The sequence below is a fragment of the Diadema antillarum genome, unplaced genomic scaffold (assembly GCF_040938485.1).
Source record: "Diadema antillarum isolate AM-2024a unplaced genomic scaffold, OU_Dant_1.0 seq00000122_RagTag, whole genome shotgun sequence".
Lineage (NCBI taxonomy): Eukaryota > Metazoa > Echinodermata > Echinoidea > Diadematoida > Diadematidae > Diadema > Diadema antillarum.
In genome coordinates, this window is record NW_027271202.1 from 588,984 (window position 1) to 610,511 (window position 21,528).

A 21,528-nucleotide genomic window follows, 5' to 3' on the forward strand; every position below is an offset into this window, starting at 1 on the left:
TTCAAAAATGTAGTCCCCAAATCGTACCATTTCAGTAATATAGAAGAAAGAAGCGTTGTTTTTTTTTTTGTGAGTTTTTTTTTTTTAATGCGAAGTTTGATGAGCACATATAACGTCTTTAGCATCACATATCATTTTTGTATTCGTTATAACTTGACAATGATTTAGTTTCGATCTATTGCTAATCTGCTCAAAGAAAAACGTGGCTCATTATCGTCGTCGTGGTTGCCGGTCAAGTAGGAGGAGAAAGTTAGGCTTGGTCAGGGACGGACATATCGACCTGGCTGTACCCTCGCGACTGTGGTCGACCACGCATGCGCTTTACCACCACCAGAGCAATGAGGGCGACTAGGGCGACGAATCCGACTGCAGCGATCACCAGAGCGTTCAGTGTGGAGACAGAGGAGTCTGAAGAAATAACCATCATTGAATATCACTCAAACCAGATATCGTCATGGAAAAAAACTAAAGCAATTAAAGAAAAAGCAAGAAAATAAAAACAAACAATACTAACGCAACAATTTAAAACAACAAAACAACAGAGTAGACCCAGAATTCATATTTCAAGATTATTGATGTCTGAAGAAAAGAACCATCGTTGAATATAACCCAAACCAGATATTGTCATTAAAAAGCAACAATTAAAATAAAAAAATGAAATAAAAACAGCAATAACATAATTCCTACAACAACAAAAAACCAATAGAGAAGACCCAGTCTCTATATTTCAAGATAATTTGATGTTCCCCTACTTCCCAAACACCCATGATGTGTATAGTTTAAAGGGATGGTGCAGTATTGATGGAGATCAGAATTGGACTTTTAGAGCTTTTTGCGAGTTTATTTGATGAAAATCGGGTTTGGGATGACTGAAACATCCCAAAACAAAGTAAAACAAAGCGATCGTAATAAAAGGTGGGTCCCATACTTATCAGAATCGCTCTTTTTTGGACATCTCAGCCATTTCAAAACCAATTTTCATCAAATAAGCGTTGAATTCCTCATGGAATTACATGCTCTTTCATATTTCATAGGAAGTTTCTCATTATCTTACCAAAAATGTTAGAAACCTGAAATTAGGTCTCAACCAAAACTATACGATCCCGTTAATTGGTTGAAGCAGTAGTTTGACGGTTGAGGTTGAACTCTACATCAGTTCGGTGTTTTCTCCTCTTTGCTAATTTCGTCTAAAAGACTTTAAATGAAACCTATACAAAATCTATGAATATAAACCAAGGAAAGACAATCAATGCTGTTACCCTGTATATCATCATCATCATCATCATCATCATCTTCATCATCATTATCATCATCATCATCATCATCATCACCATCATCACCACCATCATCATACACTGTGCTGTTATCAAGTACCTTCCGCATCCTCCGCGCTCAGTGCTTGCGGCTTGGAGGCTGAGAGGGGACCGAGCGAGAGGGTGTGCGGGTTGGACTGGGAGCCCCTGGATTCCAGGTCACGCCTTGCTCTCGTCACGCAGCCCCTGCTGCAGCGCGAATTCAAGTCGCTATTGTCACACACGAGGATGTCACAATGGATGAATACCTGGAGCAGACGAGAGAGCCAATGGAATGCCATCTCATATCCAGATTCACGGATGGTCTTTGTTGACCGTGCAATACTATACAAATAGTGAGTGGTCACGAGTGTAATGGTACCAAGATTTTGTACGAGGTGAAAGATAGAGGCCCTCTATTCAACGAGGTGAAGCCGAGTTGCGCCTCATCTTTCACCGAGTTACTGTAAAACGAGGAATTTTCGCGTGCACTTTAATTTCGCGAATTTCGCGAGCGCTAAGATTCGCGAAATTAAAATGCACGCGAAAGTTCTTGTTTACATTATATGCATTGAACGCCAGTGGCCCTTCGCGAAAATTTCATGCCACGAAAAAGGCTGTCAGCTCCAATTCGCGAAAATTTCATGCCGCGAATATATCATGTTTTACAGTATTTCTTTTATACAACACCTCGAATGAGTCAATGGAAATTGGTGACGTCAGCCATGCGCTATCCATTTTTGCTCAGATAACGCCTGACAGCCACAGTGTGCAATGGAACTTTTAACTATTAAAAATGTCACGTGATGGGCAATCGATCAATCGGATAGCTACGTTCTTTTTAGATGTTGTAAAATGTCTGTGATAAAGCAATCTTTTTGAGACGTGTAGATTAAAACGAATGTTAGTTTTCCTTAGACAATACCAGGTAGAAATTCCCTTGTATTTTCTTTCATTTTTTCCCTCTGTACTGTGTGTGACTGGACTGTGACTTGGTACTGAGTTCCCACTAGAAAGGGGAGCTTACTGAATTATGAATTTCCTCAGAGGTTCACTGCGTAAAGTTCACTCACTTTTTTTATAATCTAATGTAAAAGACGTTTAAAAGACAAGCTTGTAGAGATGTGGGCCACTCATTTGTCAATATAAGACATGCACTAAAAGTCAGACTTGCCAATTTGATGATGATAACTTCTGCAGTAAGAAAAAAAAATCCAAGGATCTGATGGGTTAGACCCAAATCCATTATGATGAGTATAAGAACAAAATTACTAGTACTTTGCAAAAAGCTGTTATTTTCGTGAAGTTTGATTTTCGCGAAATTCGCGATTCACTACTGGGTGGCGAATTTAAATACACGCGAAAACATCGCCAAACTGTTTAATGCTAGGGTTCTTCGCGTATCTTTGTGCACCTCGATGTCGCATAGCCAATACGGGTATGTCGCGAAAATGTCTGTGACTTCATCGCGAAAATATCTGTTCGCGAAAATAACTGCTTTTATAGTAGAACATGACTGAGTGTGGTAGATACCTGTTCATGATCTCCGATGAATGTGAATGCGTCGACATCGAAGCCTTCGAACAGCGCATTGCCAGGTTGAGTATAGAAGGTCACTGTTGTGTCTTCTCTACATCTGTTAAATTTCAACAGGATAAACCACAACATATAAGGTTTGTATAATGTACAAATGAAAATTGATCGTATACGCATATCTTCTTTGTGTGTATAAACTAACTTGTCCTGATGCATGTATGAGACCAATCATTCTAAAGATGAAACTTGAAGGCAAGAATAGAACTGAATGGAACTGAACTGAACACGGAGTCGCGTGTGGTGCTCACGCTTAATCAAACACAAAGTGCAATCCATCAGTCTTGAATTTTTGAAGTTTTGGTGATGAGACCGCTGGATCAGCAGACTACTACCGATCATGACATCTTACATGGGCTATACCATATAAAGAAAATAGAGAGAAAATTAAACATTTTTTTTCATTTTTCTAGCATAATGGAAGAGCACTAGACTTACCTCTTTCAGAAAGCAGGGGGAATAATATTACCCTGGACATATGTCAGTAACAATTCCAGGCAATATGTACTTTTCATATGAAATGATATTTTGTGGAATTTTCTTTATACATGTATTTTCTTTATATTATAGTCCATATGTCATGTATGTGATGCCCTGATCTGTATTAGTCTTTTGATCCAGTGGTTTCGTCACCAAATTTAAAAATTCATAACTTTGCAACGGATTGTCCAATTTTCTCAAACTTTCACTGATGTGTTCTTCTATAATATTGCAGCATTCACTCAATCCACATTTATATTTGGGGTTAATTCCCCTTTAACAGTGTTTTCGCTCTCCTGTATTGCAGACTTCTTATTCAATAGCAAAAATACAGGCTGCATTTGGCATGATGGCACTGCTATGCACAAGATCTTTCATGCGCGAAATCATCTTGTTTCTATCTTGACCGGTAATATGAGTAAAAAATTCAAAACAACTGAACAAAACACATACCCATTCTCGATGACAGAATATCTTATGGCGTCCAGTGGGTTCGCGGTGGGTGTGGCCCAGCAGGTGTCTATGAAGAGTGTCAGATCACTGTAGGCCACCAGCTTCACACCGAAGTACAGCGGTAGGCCTAACTGGACCATTGCCGAATCATCAGCCAAGTAGTTGAACGACGAACTTGTGTACCGCTCCATGGTTATTGTGAACTCGCCATATCCAGTCTAGGTAACAAGATACGCAAGAGACTAACAATGTGAATAAGACACATGCATAAACGTTAAAGATAATATTATGGTCAAGTTCATATAGTGAATGAATAAGTGAATATATATATATATATATATATATACATATATATATATATATATATATAGACACAGAGAGAGAGAGAGAGAGAGGTACGCCATACACACACACACACACACGTATATACATATATATGTGAAGATATCCATATTTCTTATTTACTTCGTGTCAATACCAAACACAGGAGAATCAGAATAAGATTAAGACTAAGCTAAATTATAATATGGCAATTTTCTTTGTGTGTGTGTGTGTGTGTGTGTGTGTGTGTGTGTCTCATTGAAAATGTCATTTCCAAAATCCAGGGTTTAACTTTATGCCGTGCCAAAGATCCAATAATAAGTAAAATAAGTTGATGTTAAAAAGATAAGTAATATCTTATATCAAGAGAGTAATGATATATATTACAAAAAGCCTTGCAGTTGGCAGAAACTAGAGTGATGGCTATGCGCTCTCATTTCCTAACATATTGATAAAGCTATCATTTCTGCTTAGAGTTTTTTTTTTTTTATATTCAAGTTCCATATTCCACATTCCATATTCAGGCTTCATATTCCATTTGATTTCGGAGTAAAACATGTATAACACAACATTCAATTTTAGACATAATTTCACAAATGTATAAGGAGATGTAATAAATGATGTGTAAATATTAGGAACCTACTAAAAAGCAATGCTTGTAGGATGTAGGTTCCAAAGAAACAATATAAGCGTTTATTTTCTGGTAAATCAGGTAAATGAAAAACTCCCAACAGGGAAAAGATTACAAACCTCGCTGTACTCGATACTGTGTCTGACTGGATAGAAGCTCTCGCTTAACGTCTCCTCTCGTTCCAGTCTGCACGTGACGTTGATATGTAAAATATGTTCACGTGTAATGATCTGATTGGTTCCACTACGATCGCGGGGGGTGTAGTACGTAACTTTGTTGTAGAACTTGATGTAGTCTGCTTCTTGCTGCATGGATGAAAGAATAATTTGAAATAATGAGCATTTGGTGTTTATACAATGAGTATTTCCCCTCAAATGATGTTTGAAAACATACATTCACGCCCTTTTATTTTGACCAGAGAGGGATGCTTTGTGCTGTGGCGCCAAATAAGATTTTATTTCATTCAGACTTCGGTTGATCGTTTTATCTAGAATAAGCATGAAAACAATAAGTACATACACGAGGTAATATTTGGTGAGCTCCTCGGTATGGGCATTACCGATATGATAAACATCTTGATTATGTGGGTGGCATTCTCTACTCTCGTGACTCTTGATAATATCTTCAAATTAATGAACGTTTGTTTAATTGTGATTTGATTTCTGCATTTTTCACAGAGCAAGCATCATATTACAAACATATCTCTCAAAAATACTTTAAAAACATACATGAAAAATTAAACGATTATTTCGACAACTAACAAATCAAGTTCCCGGAAAGATACCAGAGCCCCTTGATTGATATGTGCATAGCGAAATAAGTCATATTAAAGGAGGGAAATCAACTATATTCTAATTCATGGCCAGATACACGAAATAATCCTGTATATTTCAAAAAGTTGATGGTAGTGATTCAAATTTTGTGAGTGTATATAAGCATGTATATGTATGCTAATTTCATATCAATTTCTTTTGATAAATGTATTCTTATCTATCCTTTTTTATTACTGTTTAGTTACTTGTCCATACACTTGTCAATAAGATGCAATGCTACATACGTGTTTTTACATTATCAGCAGCGTTGAGAATCATCTTATCTTCATGCTATAAGAGTAATGAATGATGTCATTTTTATGAAGCACACACAAGGTTTTGGAAAGAATATGCAAATAATTCATCATCTGATCATTCAGAAAGGTTTTTTTTCTGTCTGTGTCGGTTTGTGTTCGCGTTATACGCAAAGATAATGTGTACGTTGTGAGTTTTGACTCCTTTGAGTGCACAAGTCACATCATAAATGTGTTACGCAATCGACATAATTCTTCACTTACAATTTGAATGGTGCCGCACTGATCGTATCGAGTGGAGATGGCAACGTGATCGTAGTCGTGATAGTAGCCAACGCAGTTGTCGTCGATGAAGTGGATGTCGCCGGGAACGTCCTGACTATCGATAAGCGCCCTGTCTACATACACCGTCATCGACGTGCTGCCGCAATCAACGTCGTTATCTAAAAATCGAAGATTTGCAAGAGCATGGAAACCATGTAACTTTTGGTGCCGCTCTTGACAGTTGGTCAAAATAGAATAAGATAAGATCTTCAACAAAAGAACAAAAAGCCCCGAAAATGTGTCTTCGCTCACTTATTTCCTGCCTCCCTGAAGAGTTGAAAGTGATACAGTGTATTGTCTATGAATGATGAAGAGTTTCTATATCCGTGGTCACACTGGCAGAAGACTTTCCGATCTTTTGCCAGTGTGACCGCGGCTTTTGATATTCAGAGAGATAGCAGTTAAATATATAAACAGGCAACAAATTGAAATTTTTACGTTAGATATTATACAAATGATGCACAGGATAGAGTGCGTTAGTGGAGATATAGCGCACTCTGGGTATTTACAATTGTGAAATATGCACGAGGCGAAGCCGAGTGCATGTTGCACTACATTGTAAATACCCGAGAGTAAGCTGCATCTCCACTAACGCCACGAAATAATCCTGTGCATCATTTGTTTTATAAAATGGGTCGAAAACTAACAGCATTTTTCACGTACCTTTGTGGGTCAATACCAGTCAGCTACATGTAGCACTCGCTCAAGTCAAAAAGTCAAGATGTCCGAAGATGTTCGTCCCAAACATTTACGCACGTCGCACTCGGAAATCCCGCACACATAAGTACTGTACGTATAAGTGTATACGTACGCCACATGTTATGCACAAGAAAGGCCGGCCGGCAGCCCGAACTAGAAGTTGTTTACAGGATTGACAGCGCGTATAGTAGCGCGCGACGCACTTGTAACAACTGATTGAGTGCGCACTGCTAGTGTAAACATTATGACGTCAGGCCGTGCATGTTAGTGAGAAATTAATGCACGCACAAGTGACTCATTTCAGCGCTTCCAAGTGGCTACATTCTTGAACCCATTTTATAATACCCATTACTTGTTTTGTTGTTTGCATTCAGGCACTATGCGGATATTAACGGTTTATGATACTGCACCCTCATTTGCGGTCCGTGCAACAGTTTACAGCGTATTGCCCTCGTCTCCGAGTTGCGGGATAATCGCTGCAATCACACCCCTTCAAGGCGAGCCAAAACTATACTGAATGTAACCATCTGCATTTCCGCTCTATGTAGATTTTTATCTGTGGTAACATGTTTGTATACTATCTTTGCATACCTGGACTTTTATGGCCATGTACACATCTTTACGATCATTAGTCGGTTGACGCATTGCAACGAAAAACTAAAGCCTTGTACAAAGTGTGCAAGGGAATTAATTAAGACTGAGACGGCTAGAAAACCCTGTGGGTTACAGATTTTTTTTCCCTCAAAATCTATAAGTATCCTAGGATAAATATCATTTGGATTAGGGTAGTGAAGAACAAATAATCGGAAAGTAAAATAAGTATGTTTTATTTCCAAAGTTTACTGTTAGATTAAAAAGATTCTACGATGTTCGGCATATATGCAAAGCAAATACTGAAGAAAAGGCACTTACCAATTGGTCCATCCGTGACCCAATAAGGCGGCGTGTGCGCTATGATAGAGGAAAACAACAACAATTAAAATGCAAGACACTTAACATTCGTGCTAGAGACAACGTCATTGCCCTGCAAACATTGGGCAAGAAGTGAGTATACACTGCAGGGACGTAGGCCTTCACACTGAAATCTTCTGTAGGGGCTTAAAGGTTTTATGACATACAAATGCATGTTGATTTGTGTTGATTCATATCCTCAACACCACTTTTGCGGTGAAAATCTTTATAAACATATGAAATGTTTCTAGATATTCGTTTCATCGCAAAAGTGGTGTTGAGGATATGATGAATCAACACATATCAACATGCATTTGTATGTCATAAGACCTTTAAGGAGTAACCATGCTAACATGCCCCTAAGACAGTAAAGCGTTCGCAATTCTCATAACCTACAGTTTAGTGGGACCCTCAATTTCCATTCCCACTCTTAATTTGTTTGTACTATATGCATATTTAGGCCCTACATATTTGAAAAAAAAAATACAATTGCGTTTTCTTCATTCTTACTCATTTTCACATGTATTTCGTCAATTTACGTTTTTGCAATTATTACAAATTTGTCCTGCTTATACATTGTATATAACTTCTCTGTTTATCTTATGGAAATGAAAACAAATCTGAATCTTGAATCTTGAACCTTTTTTCTTTATCTTAATTTCCCGCATACTGCTTCTCTTTTGAATTTAAGACTATTTAAGGTAACCTTTCTCACATTCCCTATTTATATATGGAAGGTTATATTGTTTACATAAAAGAGCATACTGAGAGAATTTGGGGAAATGAGAGAACTTCTCCTGCCCCCCCCCCCCCTCCCCCTTGCTGGGCAAGACGAGGATTGTCGGTGATGGAATGAGGCTCTGGGACAGACCATGGTTATATAGGTGCAAGCAGCCAACACAATTTCGCTTACAGCCGGCTCTACGGCTTTGTGTAAACGGTTTCTTCATGAACGATTGTAAGAGACAGACTGATAGGAAAGAGAAACATTGATTTTCTTGTACATGGAGAGGCGACGATCAACAACAAGAGCAACACAACTAAGCTAAAACAAAAACAAAAACAAAACACCCTACAGAAACCTGAGAAACCCCTCAAAACAAAAATAAAACCAAAATAAAAATTGACTGTTAAACTGGAAAGGGTTTACGATGTTAGGTCTATCCGCAAGCCAACACTGAAGCAAAGGCACTTACGATTTTGTGGATTCGTGATGGGTTCCTGCGTGTAATAGCCCGTCGCTGTGATTGGGCAAAAACAACAATTATTAAATTGTACGAAATTCAAACATTAGTGCAAGAGACAATATATAATCGCTCTGTAAACATTTAATTAATTGAATACGTCTGAGAAAAGAGAATGTGATGTATAAAGAAATACACAAGTAATACACAGAATTTGAATATTTTGTAGTGCTACATAGATATGCCCAATTACGTGCACCCCAGTATAGAGTTCAAGGCCCAACAGTGTTTTTGTACGTTCACACTAACAAAAACGGGTTCAAATTTGAACCCCAAAATTGTCGCTATACAACCACCCTTTTGGGTGCAACTTTACACGCCAATAAGCAATTTTCACCCTAAGTTTTGTGCTAATCAAGGGTGCAAACATGCACCATAAAACATTAATACATTGAAAATTTAAAATTTTGCCCACGAGTACCAAGGTTTTACTCGTAGGATCAAATTTACACTCTGATGGATATGTCTGCATCTTTGTAGGTGCAAATATGAATATTAAGAGATTTAATTTTGTACTTGCATGATAAAAGGTGCAATTGTGCACCCCAGGGTGCTGCTATAGGGACAAATAGGGTAGAAATGTGAACCTTTATTTTTAGTGTGTTTAAAACAATAGTTGTATGTACACTGCCTGCGTGTTTGTCAATCAAACCCAAGAACACATCCCCTCAGAACAAACACAATACATGCACTCAGGTACACAATCAAACCAAAGCAAAGTAGTTTAATTGGGCAGAACTTATCTATAGTCCGTATGCACCACTTATTACAATCTCAACATTACTCCACTTGGCGTTTCTTCAGCAGGAAATACTTAACTTGAGAACACCAAGGGTGTGATGTGAGTACACTCAAAGGCATGGACGAAGGCAAGAAATTTTCTGTAGAGACTTGGGAAGTACTTTTTACTTTTTATCATTTATATTAATGACTTTTGTAGATCATCTGACATACTCTCATTTATACTTTTTGCTGACGATTCAAATATTTTCTTTTCTCACCAAAATCCAGATACTCTTGTATGCATAGTTAATTCCGAATTGAAAAAAGTAACTCAGTGGATAAGAGCTAATAAATTATCTCTTAATCTTCAGAAAACTAGTATATGTTTTTTAGTAATTCTTTAGAAGATTTAGACACAGGTATTGTTCTTGATAACACTTTGTTAGAACGAGTTCCTCATATAAAATTCCTTGGTATCACAGTGGATGATAAACTTTCGTGGAGGCCGCATATTACTAACATTAGTACAATAATTTCACGCAATATTGGTATTATTAATAGACTCAAGTTTCATATTCCATTGTCCTCTTTGTTGACGTTGTATTTTTCTCTAATTTTACCTTATTTTAATTACGGACTCCTAGCGTGGGGTAGTGCCTATCAAAACTTACTAGATAAATTACTTTTGTTACAAAAAAAGGTTATTCGTATTATTTGTGGCGTCCCGCCACGTTCCCATACAGAGCCATTATTTATTAAACATGAGATTTTGAAAATTAAAGATTTGTATTTTTTTCAACTTGGTCAGTTTATGTTTAATTACAACGTAAATGCACTTCCCAGTATTTTTAATTCAATGTTCCCACGGAACCAGTCTTTTCATGATTATCCCACTAGACAATCTAATGAGTTTCATTTACCCCTCCTGAGAACTTTATTGGCTCAGAATACATTTATATACACTGGTCCTAGATTTTGGAACTCACTGAGCTGTGAAATAAAAAAATCCCCATCTTTGTATTCTTTTAAGCGCAAGTTGAAACTTTTTTTATTAAATCCTCCCTGATATGTTTTTTTTTCCATTAACAGCTTTAGTTTTTGTTAACCTCAGAGTTCATCATCCACCCACCAATTATTCAAACACTGAATTTATTATTACGTAAAGAAGTAGCCATTACAATCCTTGCTCAGCTGCATGCAGCACCAACTCTTTGAAGCACATTCTCTACCATCCTCTGTTCCATTTCCCTTATTCAGCGTGTAGGTATTCTCTCATTCTCTCTTTTTTTCTTTCTTTCCTTCCATACTTTTCATCTATTCTGGCAAGTTGCGTCATGCTGTTGCGTTTCTTCTGTTTTGTCCCGTCCTGTCGTATATTATATTCGTCACAAGTGTTTGTAAATAAGTAATTTATAGGTTTTATGAGTGGTTCACAATCTACAAGCTTTGCTTTTTAGTGGACCTCTCTATTCTTTCTTCCTTTTTTTTTCAACTGAAGCATGACTTTGTATTATTTTTTTTTTGCCAGTATGCGCTCCTATGTTTATTGATACCATTTATTAATTAAGACAAATGTTCTTTGTTTATGATGTAAAACCTGATTTATCTTGTGTTATGTTTTTGTTGAAAAAGAAAAAAGAAGAAGAATGAAAATAAATGAATTGAATTGAATTGAATTGAATTGAAGTAGCTATGTCCCTAGGTGTTCGCAATTCACATACTTTTTTTCCGTCTAATTTCAGGTATAGCCTACTTATCTCTCTTGAATTTAATGTAATTTTTTCTCATACTTTCAATCTATTAACATTGTAATAGACTGATTAATACGAAATTGAAACATTAAATTTCTCGTGGTAATGCTACAACAGCAACAGTAACAATATAAAACTAAAAAAAGCAAAACCATAATCAAGAAAGACAAGCCTAGAGAACTAACAAATAGATTAAATAGTTTGTTGCTTTAAAAGAGAACTCCGACAGCAGAGCAATGCAGGGCGACGCGAGAGTCTAGTGTGCAAACAAACCAGCGTAAAGCGATATCGCTCGTGCTCGTCCAAAGCTCATTTTAAAAACTGAGACCGCTTGTCAGTTCGCGAGCGACTCGCAGGCGGCCTCGGGTTAGCCACGACAAGCAGACCTCAAGGCTGCAGCATTTCAGGTGAAACAAGGGCCTACGTGACTGACATTTTAGTTCGTTAAATATGGCGCAAATAAATATGAGTGAAAATGTAGAAAGGCGAAATGTGAAGATCTATATAGAATTCATACGCCGGGTGTAGGACAATTACCCCCTGGGCAATTACCCCACAGCCTTCACCCTAATCCTAATCCTAAACCTAAACCTAATCCTAACCCTAGCCCAAACTCTAAACTCTAAACCTAAACCTAATCCTAACCCTAACCCAAATTCTAAACTCTAAACCTAAACCTAACCCTAATCTTTACTCTAACCTTACCACTAAGCAGTGTTTAGCCGGGGGGGGGGGGGAGGGGGTAAATGATAAAATTGGAAACTTCTTTGCGATGGAGAACGATTAAAGGCTGTAGATTTTAAGTAATCTTATTCGGACCCCGAAAAAACCAAACGTTATTCTGGATACAAAAGGGAAGCGCATTCTCGAGTTATACGGGATTAATTTTTCATTTCTTAAAAAAAAGAACAAGTCTAAGGTGTATTATCATAAAATTTCATATGCGATGTTAGAACACATCATTCAACCATGCAAAATTTTGTGACGTTTGTTAAAGGGATATGCGACCTTTGAATTGTCATGATTGTATTCAAGCAAGGTCGTGTCTTATGAACTGATATGAAATGAAATATAAAAAATCAATAAGTGAAGGGTTTGTTTGCAAAAACCGATAAGTCCATTTTTGAAGATTTTGAAGTACGATCTTTGTCATAAAGAACAAAATAATACCTTTTTAATGATACATTGGTCACTACATATAAAGGTATATTTTTGAAGTTATGGTCAAAAGAAGCGAAAATTTTCTTATTATTCTCTTTATTTTTCTTGACCTTTAATCGCAAATATCTCCATTTGGCAAAATGGACTTATCGGTTTTTGCAAACAAACTCTTCAAGTGTAATGAAATACTCATGGTAACCGTTGCTGTGAAACGATTTATTATTTTTTTTTAACGAAAGATGACATCTACAGAACAGATATCCTAGCAGTTAAAAAGGAACCACACAAAATCCCCCCTAAAAAACAAAAAACAAAAAACAAAACAACAACAAGAGAAAGAGAGAGAGAGAAACAAATAGGACCAAACTACTCAACTGCAATAAACCAAATACAAATCGAATAAAAAATGACCCTTATAAACAAACATCAGAATAACATATACGCATTGAACAACACACTCATATCAAGAAACAATGTGGAAAGGCAGCGAAATCCAAAGATATGGAGGATATGAAGGAATTTTCTCGTTTTGACAACACCAACCCAGTGTACACTCAAGGAGGCTATTCTGGGACGGGTACCAGTAGTCCGGAGAACCGGAATAACACCAGCTGTAGTCATATCCAGTCAAGGGTTCGTAACCAGAGGAGCAGTTCAATTGAAGCAGAGACCATACCGGATAGGAGGACTGGTCGGGGTAGAGAATCACGGTGGAATCCAAAGCAGGCCGTGAGCAGTCTGGGAAGGGAAGTGAGGAGAACGCTGCTTTGGCTACGTTTCCTATATTTATCGGCCACAATACCACACGAAACTGGTCCCACATAGTTCGTCAAATTGTTACTACTTTTTTATATATATTTATACTGGCAATAATATATCAGTCAAGTTGTTAATGGAGTATGAATTGCTGTACGGTTTAGCAACTACCAACAATTGACTACATTCATAGGAATTGCCACAGTATGACAATGGATTATCTTTATTATGTGTATGAATAGCTTCTGAGTGCTAAATATTGATATGCGCGAATAAACAAATTGCTAGCGAATACTGCATATTACATGAATTCTGAAAAAAAAAGTATTATTATAATTATGGTGCTTGTATTACTATACATTCGTTCGCTGCTCAAGGTTGAAAAGCAGGAACCGAGACTTACCACCACTTTACACATTCGCAGTGTTTGTAAAAATCTTCATTTCATTTCAATTCAATTCATTTCATCGTCGATATAACGCATTTAATGTGTAATGCAACAGAAATCAATTACTTACAACAGGTTTTAAATCACGTAATGTGTACGTGTAAATGTGTTAGAATGCTTAGAATCATACACAAAATCTTTCTTTGCTTACGCTTGGTTTTATGATTGCTTCTGAGTCTACTAGATATTCGAAAATCTCAAAAGAATATCCATGCCGTATTCATTGACAGCGTAGGTTTATTTCCTCCGTACATACTTACACGTTTATTGTAATTCTTCTCTCCTTCTATTAATCTAGCTTTTTTCGTGTGACACACACTCAATTTAAAGCAGGGATGTGTCACGAAACAAGGACAAAGATTTTTTTGTTTCAACGCGGGGAAGCAAATAACAAACGTATGTTTCTTGACGAGTTGTAACATTTGATATTAGACCGTTTAGTAACCAAGCAAGAGCCAGTTCGAAAGAACATACTATAGATATTTCAGATTACAGTATAAACCGATTCTGTGACGCGCTATGTGTATTTTTGGCATGGGCAGCGCCATTACTGCGGTGTCTCAGCCGACTCCCCGCCCCCCCTCCCACTCCCCCACCCCTCTCACGAGCGCGGAATGAAAAACTGATACATGGTTGTTTTAGCCAATAGGCGTCTCGTACTGTGTGCGCGAATGCTTGCTTAGTGCGCGAACCTTTGTTACAAGTGCGCGATAAACATGTTGCCCGTGGGGTGGGGGAGAGGAGGGGGGTCGGCTAAGACACCGCAAAATGAGCTAATGGCTGCGCCCAGTGCCACAAATTGTCTGCTGCCCTCAACGAACCCGAATCGGTCTATATTCAGATTTTATTAAAGTACCTTTCAAGCGTTCAATGTTTAACAAAGCTTGTTGCGATGATAATAGAGCAAGGTTTATTAAAAGAAATTAGGGAAGGTTGAGTATTGTTTTTGTCCTAATCTTTTGGCAGGTTTGGCATTTATATTACTCTAATTTTTACCCCTTACGTGCAATCCTTGAAATGTTGTACCTTTGACACTGTAGAATTGATATTTCTGATTTTACCTAAGGTTTAACCTCCCAATCTCTACTTCAAACGCTTTTATTTCTAGCATTTACCCCACTGATCACTTCTCATCTCAAACGCTTAACTCTTTACCGTCCTTTGTTTGCTACTATCATGCACGCTATAGAGTACTTTCTTCGCCGGCTGACACAGATGTCTGCAAACTTATTGTCACTAAATTGAGTTTTACAACCAGGTCAAGTTTAAAGGGATTAATTTCTGATGAAAAATCTATCTAACAAAAAACAAAAAACAAACAAAAAAAAAAGAACCTAGAGCATCGGCACGAAAAGTTTACTCTGAAATTTTGCTGGTGACAATCTTACCTGTATTGAACTTTTGTGTCTCTGACATGTTAGCTTCTGACATTTCACTCCCGATAATTTTACAAAGCAAAACAGGGGTCTCTCATAAGACACACTTATGAACGCCTGTGGCAATTCTGAGATTTCTGTAAAGACTTAATGTGATAGCTTCAAGAAACGTACCCGACATTTACCGAGATCTAAGCCTGTGTATGCTTTAGTGCCAATACGCACAAGAAACACCTAAGCGTTTAACACTGTCCAAAGTCTATGGTACGAAATAAGCCGCCCCTTGTAACCTTCATTTTAAGCTGCAATTTCCGGATTTTCTTTTTTTTTGTGTGTGTAGAATTTGTCTTTAACAGCAGAAATGATAATTAATCATACAATTCTATTTGTGTTGCTGGCTCCCTGTCACCTTAAGGTTTAATGATTAAAGAGAGACGAAAAAGCCAAAAAACAAACAAACAAACAAAAGAGAGAAGAGAAAAATAGAGGGAGGTGAACGCTGACCTGTACGACGAGTTTGTTTCTTTATACTCACACACACACACACACACACACACAAATTGAAGTTAAAAGAAAAAAGGCATCGCTGAATAGAGCATCTCAAGAAAGGGCGTCCATGATTTCTTTACAATATAGATGCGATGAGTTTTATTTTTTTTATTTTTTTTTTTGCAGGGGGTTACAAGGCTAAAGAGGTATAATGGCAAACGTGTGTTGCAGGTAGACAGTTGCCACACTAAATATGAGGATATGCAGTGGCGCAGCACCGGACTCGCGCCCCTCTTTATTTTTTTGTCAAAACAAAAGAAATAAAAAGAAGAAGGGGGGCGTGCGCCCCCTTCAATTTTGTAAAGACGCCTCCCCTTTACGGAATTCCTGGATCCGCCCCTGATATGTAGTGCTAATAGATTATTCCCATCAAATATCTCATTAGGTAATAGTAGCATCCTTAGGTTGAATGATTTGTTTCATTTTCATATCGGAACTTGTAGTGTTCACTACCCAGACATGAACTTCTAGCATCATTGCTTACTAAAAAATGACAATTTTGATCACTACCCCCAAGACAATCATCATCCTTTCATTCACCATTGTTGGGAACCTCATTTATGAAAAGAACATTAGTTTACACTGGTCCATTATCTTTCAATTCTTTACCATCTAATGTAAAACAATCAGCAAACATTTTCTCTTTAAAGATCAAATTGAGAGACTAGCTTATAGAAGCAAATAGGGATCCTTCTCTCTCTCTCTCTCTCTCTCTCTCCCTCTAGCATTGAATATACACTACGTTCAGTAGCTATCATCTTCATGAATTTTTTGGTAGACAGCTGCAGTAATCTCAGATGATAATACTGTTTATTTCAGTGTATGCAGAATTCTGTAGTCATAACAGGTAAAATATTGTAGTAATTTATGTACATTTTCCGTACCTCTATGGCCATTTCATAACCTTTCCGTACCTATGGTTTACAAGATAAGCTTCTTTAATTTTTCCCTTAAGAAAATGTTTCATTTTTGCTAGTTCAAGAAGAACTCTTCTAAGATGTATTCTTTACATAATTTGGTAATGTTTTGTAATGCTTTTTCATTCTAAAATCATTTTCATTAAAATGGAACAACACATCAAGTCATATAGCATACAGAACATTAACTATGATAGACATAAAAAACAAACGGATTCTTCATCATTGAAAAAAAAACTTCAGTTGACTGGCATTACAAAATATCATACTCATAAAACAAAAATCACATTATCAGCCAACCTGAACAAGTGTTGCTAATCATATGCATGACTGCACAAACATGCTTTGTGAAGTTTATACAAAATGGTGCTTGGCGAAGACTATGTGAAAAAAAAATGAAAAAGAGGCTAGAGGAAACATAAAAGAGAGAAAAAAAAAACTGTGGAAATCTGAAGCATTACAATTTGAATGATAAATGTAACTTACCTTTCATTTAATTGTGGCCATAACATAGGTTAAGAAATATTGCCATTAACCAAACTGCTCGTTCTATCGTAACGTGAAATTTAGATTACATTCATTTTGAATGCTGTCAAGAGTCTAACTTCAAGAGAGCAATCAGTGATTTCTTCTACTTCTGAAAAAAAGAGAGAAATGTTTGTAAACTCTTTCACGCTTTTGCCGCTGAAATGGTTCAATGAACACTATATTATGTGGCAAATAGGAAAAGGGAGACATTAACATCTAAGCAAGATGTGAGTTCACAGAGCATTTCACGCTACCTGGTACCAATCATAGTAGATTCATAACAGATTTGGACATAAAATTATGCTTTGTGAGAATCACATATCCCTTTTCCCTCGAAACTTCTACCACGAATTTCCTAGGCGTTTTGACTGGTACCTGTTTGCCGAGATTCTTCACGAACAACTCAAAAATGTTTTTGGAAGTTGGTAATCATGGTAATTGTCCTACCTTGCAACGACGGAGCGGCGCATGCCAGAAATACCAACGCAAATGTCAGTAGGGGAATCATGGTTGTTGGACCTTGATAGCTTTTTCTCTTCACTAGATGTATAATTGATATCTGCAGGAAAATTAAAAGGTAGGAGAAGGAAGTTAGCTTCTTGTTTAAAAAAAAAAAAACCCTCACCAGTTTCGACATCAAATTAGGAGAACATTGCAAAAGTACCTTTACTTGATTTCCCTGCTGTTCTGATTCTATGTCTTACTCTACAGTAAATGCATACCATACGTTTCTGAGATGAGGGGTGGGGGTATTCTTCCAACTAAGTAGCATGAAAAGATGTTTTGTTCCTCAATTTTGAATACCGAATCATAGTAATTCACGTAAAAGTTATTAGTATATTGAAGCAAGTCAAAGACCAGATTTTTAAAATGGACAACTTTTGTGTCATGTACTATTTCTGTTTCCTTTTGAGGTGATCCGCTTCTTTACCAAAGAAACATAATTCTGAAAAGTTTTTGCCATGAATAGCTTGTAAAAGTTTAGGTTAAGTGTCAAACTGAATATAGCTAATCTATTAATGCCTCCTAACTCGGACGTGGTGTTGACTCTTAGGCGTGGAGCTAACCTCCGTGCATCTCAAGATGTAGAGAAATTGTCGGACACTATTAAAAAGGTCTAAACCTACCTCCTCTCCGAGTCGTTTCCTGGTTCCTTTCAAGCACCCTCCTCTGACGCAAACTGAGACAAACTCGCAAAACTCACACCAATGTATTCCTCAGATTCGTGGTTCGTGCCAAACTATTCCTCACGTTCAGCAGTTTAGCACGTAGATAAGAATACGCCCAACAAGCTTCCCGTCGCTATTAGCGCGATTTTCCGTGTTCCTCAAGAGATTAGATGATAAAGTAAACTAGTTTCTGTAAACCTACGATGCAACATGCGTGAAATTTCACACACATTATCAAGTTTTGAATTACTATCAAGCTAGAACAATAGCAAAGGCCACCCACTGAAACATTTATCATCATGACCCTCCAGGATCTATTACACGCCATTTCTTAGTACATCACTTTACCGTTGGTAACATTATGTTATTTTTTTCTCTTTTCTTTTGAGCTCAGTGTCACGTCGTAATATTCAGTGTTAATCATTCATGTTACCAGCTGATAACAGATAAAAGGTTTAGGTGATATTGACTAGCAGCCTTGGAAATATTGATATAGGAGAACAGGTGCATCAGAATTTGGGAAAATAGGTTATTCGAATGATACAGGAATGACGGCTCTTACGTCAATGCATCTTGGAGTTCAGATTCTGCTTCACGACGAACTTTGATGGTAGAATATTGATGAGTTATCACCGATCATGTTATACAATCTGTAAGTATGCCTGACCAAGACCTAAAACACTGTTAAAATCCTAATTTCCAGTCTCGACTCGACACTCTACACCGGATGCACGTCATGAGTTCGGCACCAACGAATCATACAGCCCACGAGTCATAAAGTCCACGAGTCAAACAGCCCACTAGTTAAACAGCCAACGAGTCATACAACCCTTGAGCTCGCCACTAAGCATACAAGGCCCACGAGACGGACACACCACCCTTGTTGTAATGTCGAACTCGTGGGCCGCTTTTACCTAGTGTCTAACCAATGAGTCTTATTTCACTACATCGAACTCATGGGCTGGTGTATAACTCGTTGGCTGTATGACTCGTATGTGTTGTTCTCGTAGGGTATGACCCCTGAACACCTGGGGGAGGACTGTCAGTAACACACATAACTGAATAAAAGATCAATTATGAAAAGGCGGTCAGTATGCTTTTTAGTAAATGAACAATGTCGAAAGTCAACCCAAGGCGATGATTTCAACAGCACTGCCGTTTACGTTGCTGCAATCTCGCAGTTCTGATATTAAGTTAACAAATTGGTAGAGAAAGAAAATCATCTAATAATTTGTTTCCCTCCACTATTTGCTTTGATATAATGACATCATTTGGAATGTTACTGGTAAATCACATTTTAAGCTCTTCAGAAGTATTAAAGCAAAATAGATAGAGTCATTTACTGAACTTTTTTTAACTACACAGGAAAAAATAAAACAAAACTGCAAGATGCAGCATTCGTCATACAAGTATTTTCACTCGAAACTTCTTAACTCTTTCAATAGAACCAAACAAAGCAGGTATAATATTTATATAATATTGGATGGCTTTGAGGTTAATACAAGGAAATATTGGACGAGCTATGCACAAATATTGGACGAGTCGAAGACGAGTCCAATATTTTGCTTAGCGAGTCCAATATTTCCTTGTATTAGGCGAAAATAGACTCCGTTTACAGTGCGAGGCTCGGCCGCGGCCGAGCCGCGGCAGAGCCCACCTTCATTTCAGTGTAAACGCGCAAAAGGCCAAATGCGAGGCCAAAATTGGCCTCGCATTTGGCCACGCTCTGGAGGTGGTCTCGGCCGCGGCTCTCAGTGTAAACGTAAACTGGGCCAAATGCGCGGCCAATTTTAGTCTGGCTTCCAAACCCTCTGCCTGTACTATTTCGCTGTTCAGGATATTAACCCCCTTAACATCGAAAACTAGTATAGTTTAATGGTTTTGTCCTGCAAAGGATTGTTTTCCTTCGGCAAAGGCCTTTGCCCGAAAGGCGACTTCGTCGCCACGGAATTCATTTGGCAAAGGGTCTGAAAACCAGACAATACCAAATTGCATTTGTTTACAAACAGAGCGCCACTACGACAAAATATTGAAAGGTTTGAATCAAAAGCGCGGCCGAGCCCGGCAGTGTAAACGGACAAAATTGCGGGGCCCGGCCTCGCAATTGAGGCTGGGCTCGGCCGCGGCTCGGCCCAGCCCCGCACTGTAAACGGGGTCTGGGACATCCAATATTATCATTATTATCCTGCAGAGGATTTCAGCAAAGAATATTTTCACTTATCCTTTCTGTCTCTGAGTGCTGTATGGTCTCCTACTGTACTTGATCCTGACATGGGGTATGGTACACTCTTCAGTGCAAGTTAATCCACTTCATTCCCAGATAAAACAGTGATCTATGTATTTTGATGTACAATTTTAACTAATCAATATATGAAACTTGTTTGTATAAACACAGAATTTTAGAAAAAACGATATTTTAGTTAATTCGTGATTGACCAATCACAGACGTTTTTACTTCATATTTCGGGTCATCTCGTATATCTCAACCAATCAAGGTGCACTTTATAAAAACTTTGGGGAATCCCCCTCTTGCCGTCCAATTTTTTAAATATTGGTCGCTTCGGCAAAAAATATTGGTCGAGTTCAACAAACTTTCTAAGTGGGTAGGAGGTTATAAGGTGCGTCGACAAAATAACACTTATATTTGGGCTCTAAAAATCCTCTGTATGGATAATAATTCTTTATATTACTTGTCCTTTTTAATTCACTCTTATCCCAAGTACTATGCCACAATACACGATTCCTTAGATTGCAAATGTCTTGGAGTAATAACCACGTTATCAGCATAATGTCTCAATTTCTAATTAATTTGTCTTCCGATCAAAAGAAACATCAATAGCCTACCCAATGAGAGTTAAATCACACTAGGCAGGCTCTTGTATTCAGGTAAACCATTGTTTGCCCAAGACTTGAACAAACAGCGGCAAAACAAACATTCCTGAGTATAGCAGGTTCTCCTTTAAAGCGCCCTTCACGCATTTAGTTATGGTTGTAGTGCTGTTGAGTTTATTCTCCCAGGGAACTCTTTAAATCTTCACATTAAAGTAAAATCTTTCTCCTTTTCAGCTGTCAATTAAAGTTCAGAGGTTTTGTTCC

The 21,528-nt window shown here is 37.7% G+C and overlaps 1 protein-coding gene across 1 annotated transcript; it reads right to left on the reverse strand.

The window, feature by feature from the left end:
- Window positions 1-250: 250 nt before the first annotated feature.
- Window positions 251-15,309, reverse strand: LOC139727185 (ZP domain-containing protein-like). Its single transcript, XM_071638145.1, has 7 exons — window positions 15,282-15,309; window positions 6,101-6,279; window positions 4,890-5,075; window positions 3,819-4,036; window positions 2,826-2,928; window positions 1,375-1,561; window positions 251-408 (listed from the first exon to the last, which is right to left on the reverse strand). Exons 1-7 carry the CDS (start codon window positions 15,307-15,309, stop codon window positions 251-253), a joined length of 1,059 nt encoding a protein of 352 aa, XP_071494246.1.
- Between the last annotated feature and the right edge of the window lie 6,219 nt (window positions 15,310-21,528).

Excerpts from the sequence above, each read along its gene's own strand:
- LOC139727185 (XM_071638145.1), bottom strand. The coding sequence starts at position 15,309 with ATGTCAGAGACACAAAAGTTCAATACAG. Across the intron at positions 2,929-3,818 it reads TATTCTGTCATCGAGAATGG|ATGTAGAGAAGACACAACAG; the intron begins GTATGTGTTTTG and ends GAAATTTAACAG. Across the intron at positions 1,562-2,825 it reads TCATCGGAGATCATGAACAG|GTATTCATCCATTGTGACAT; the intron begins GTATCTACCACA and ends CGTCTGCTCCAG.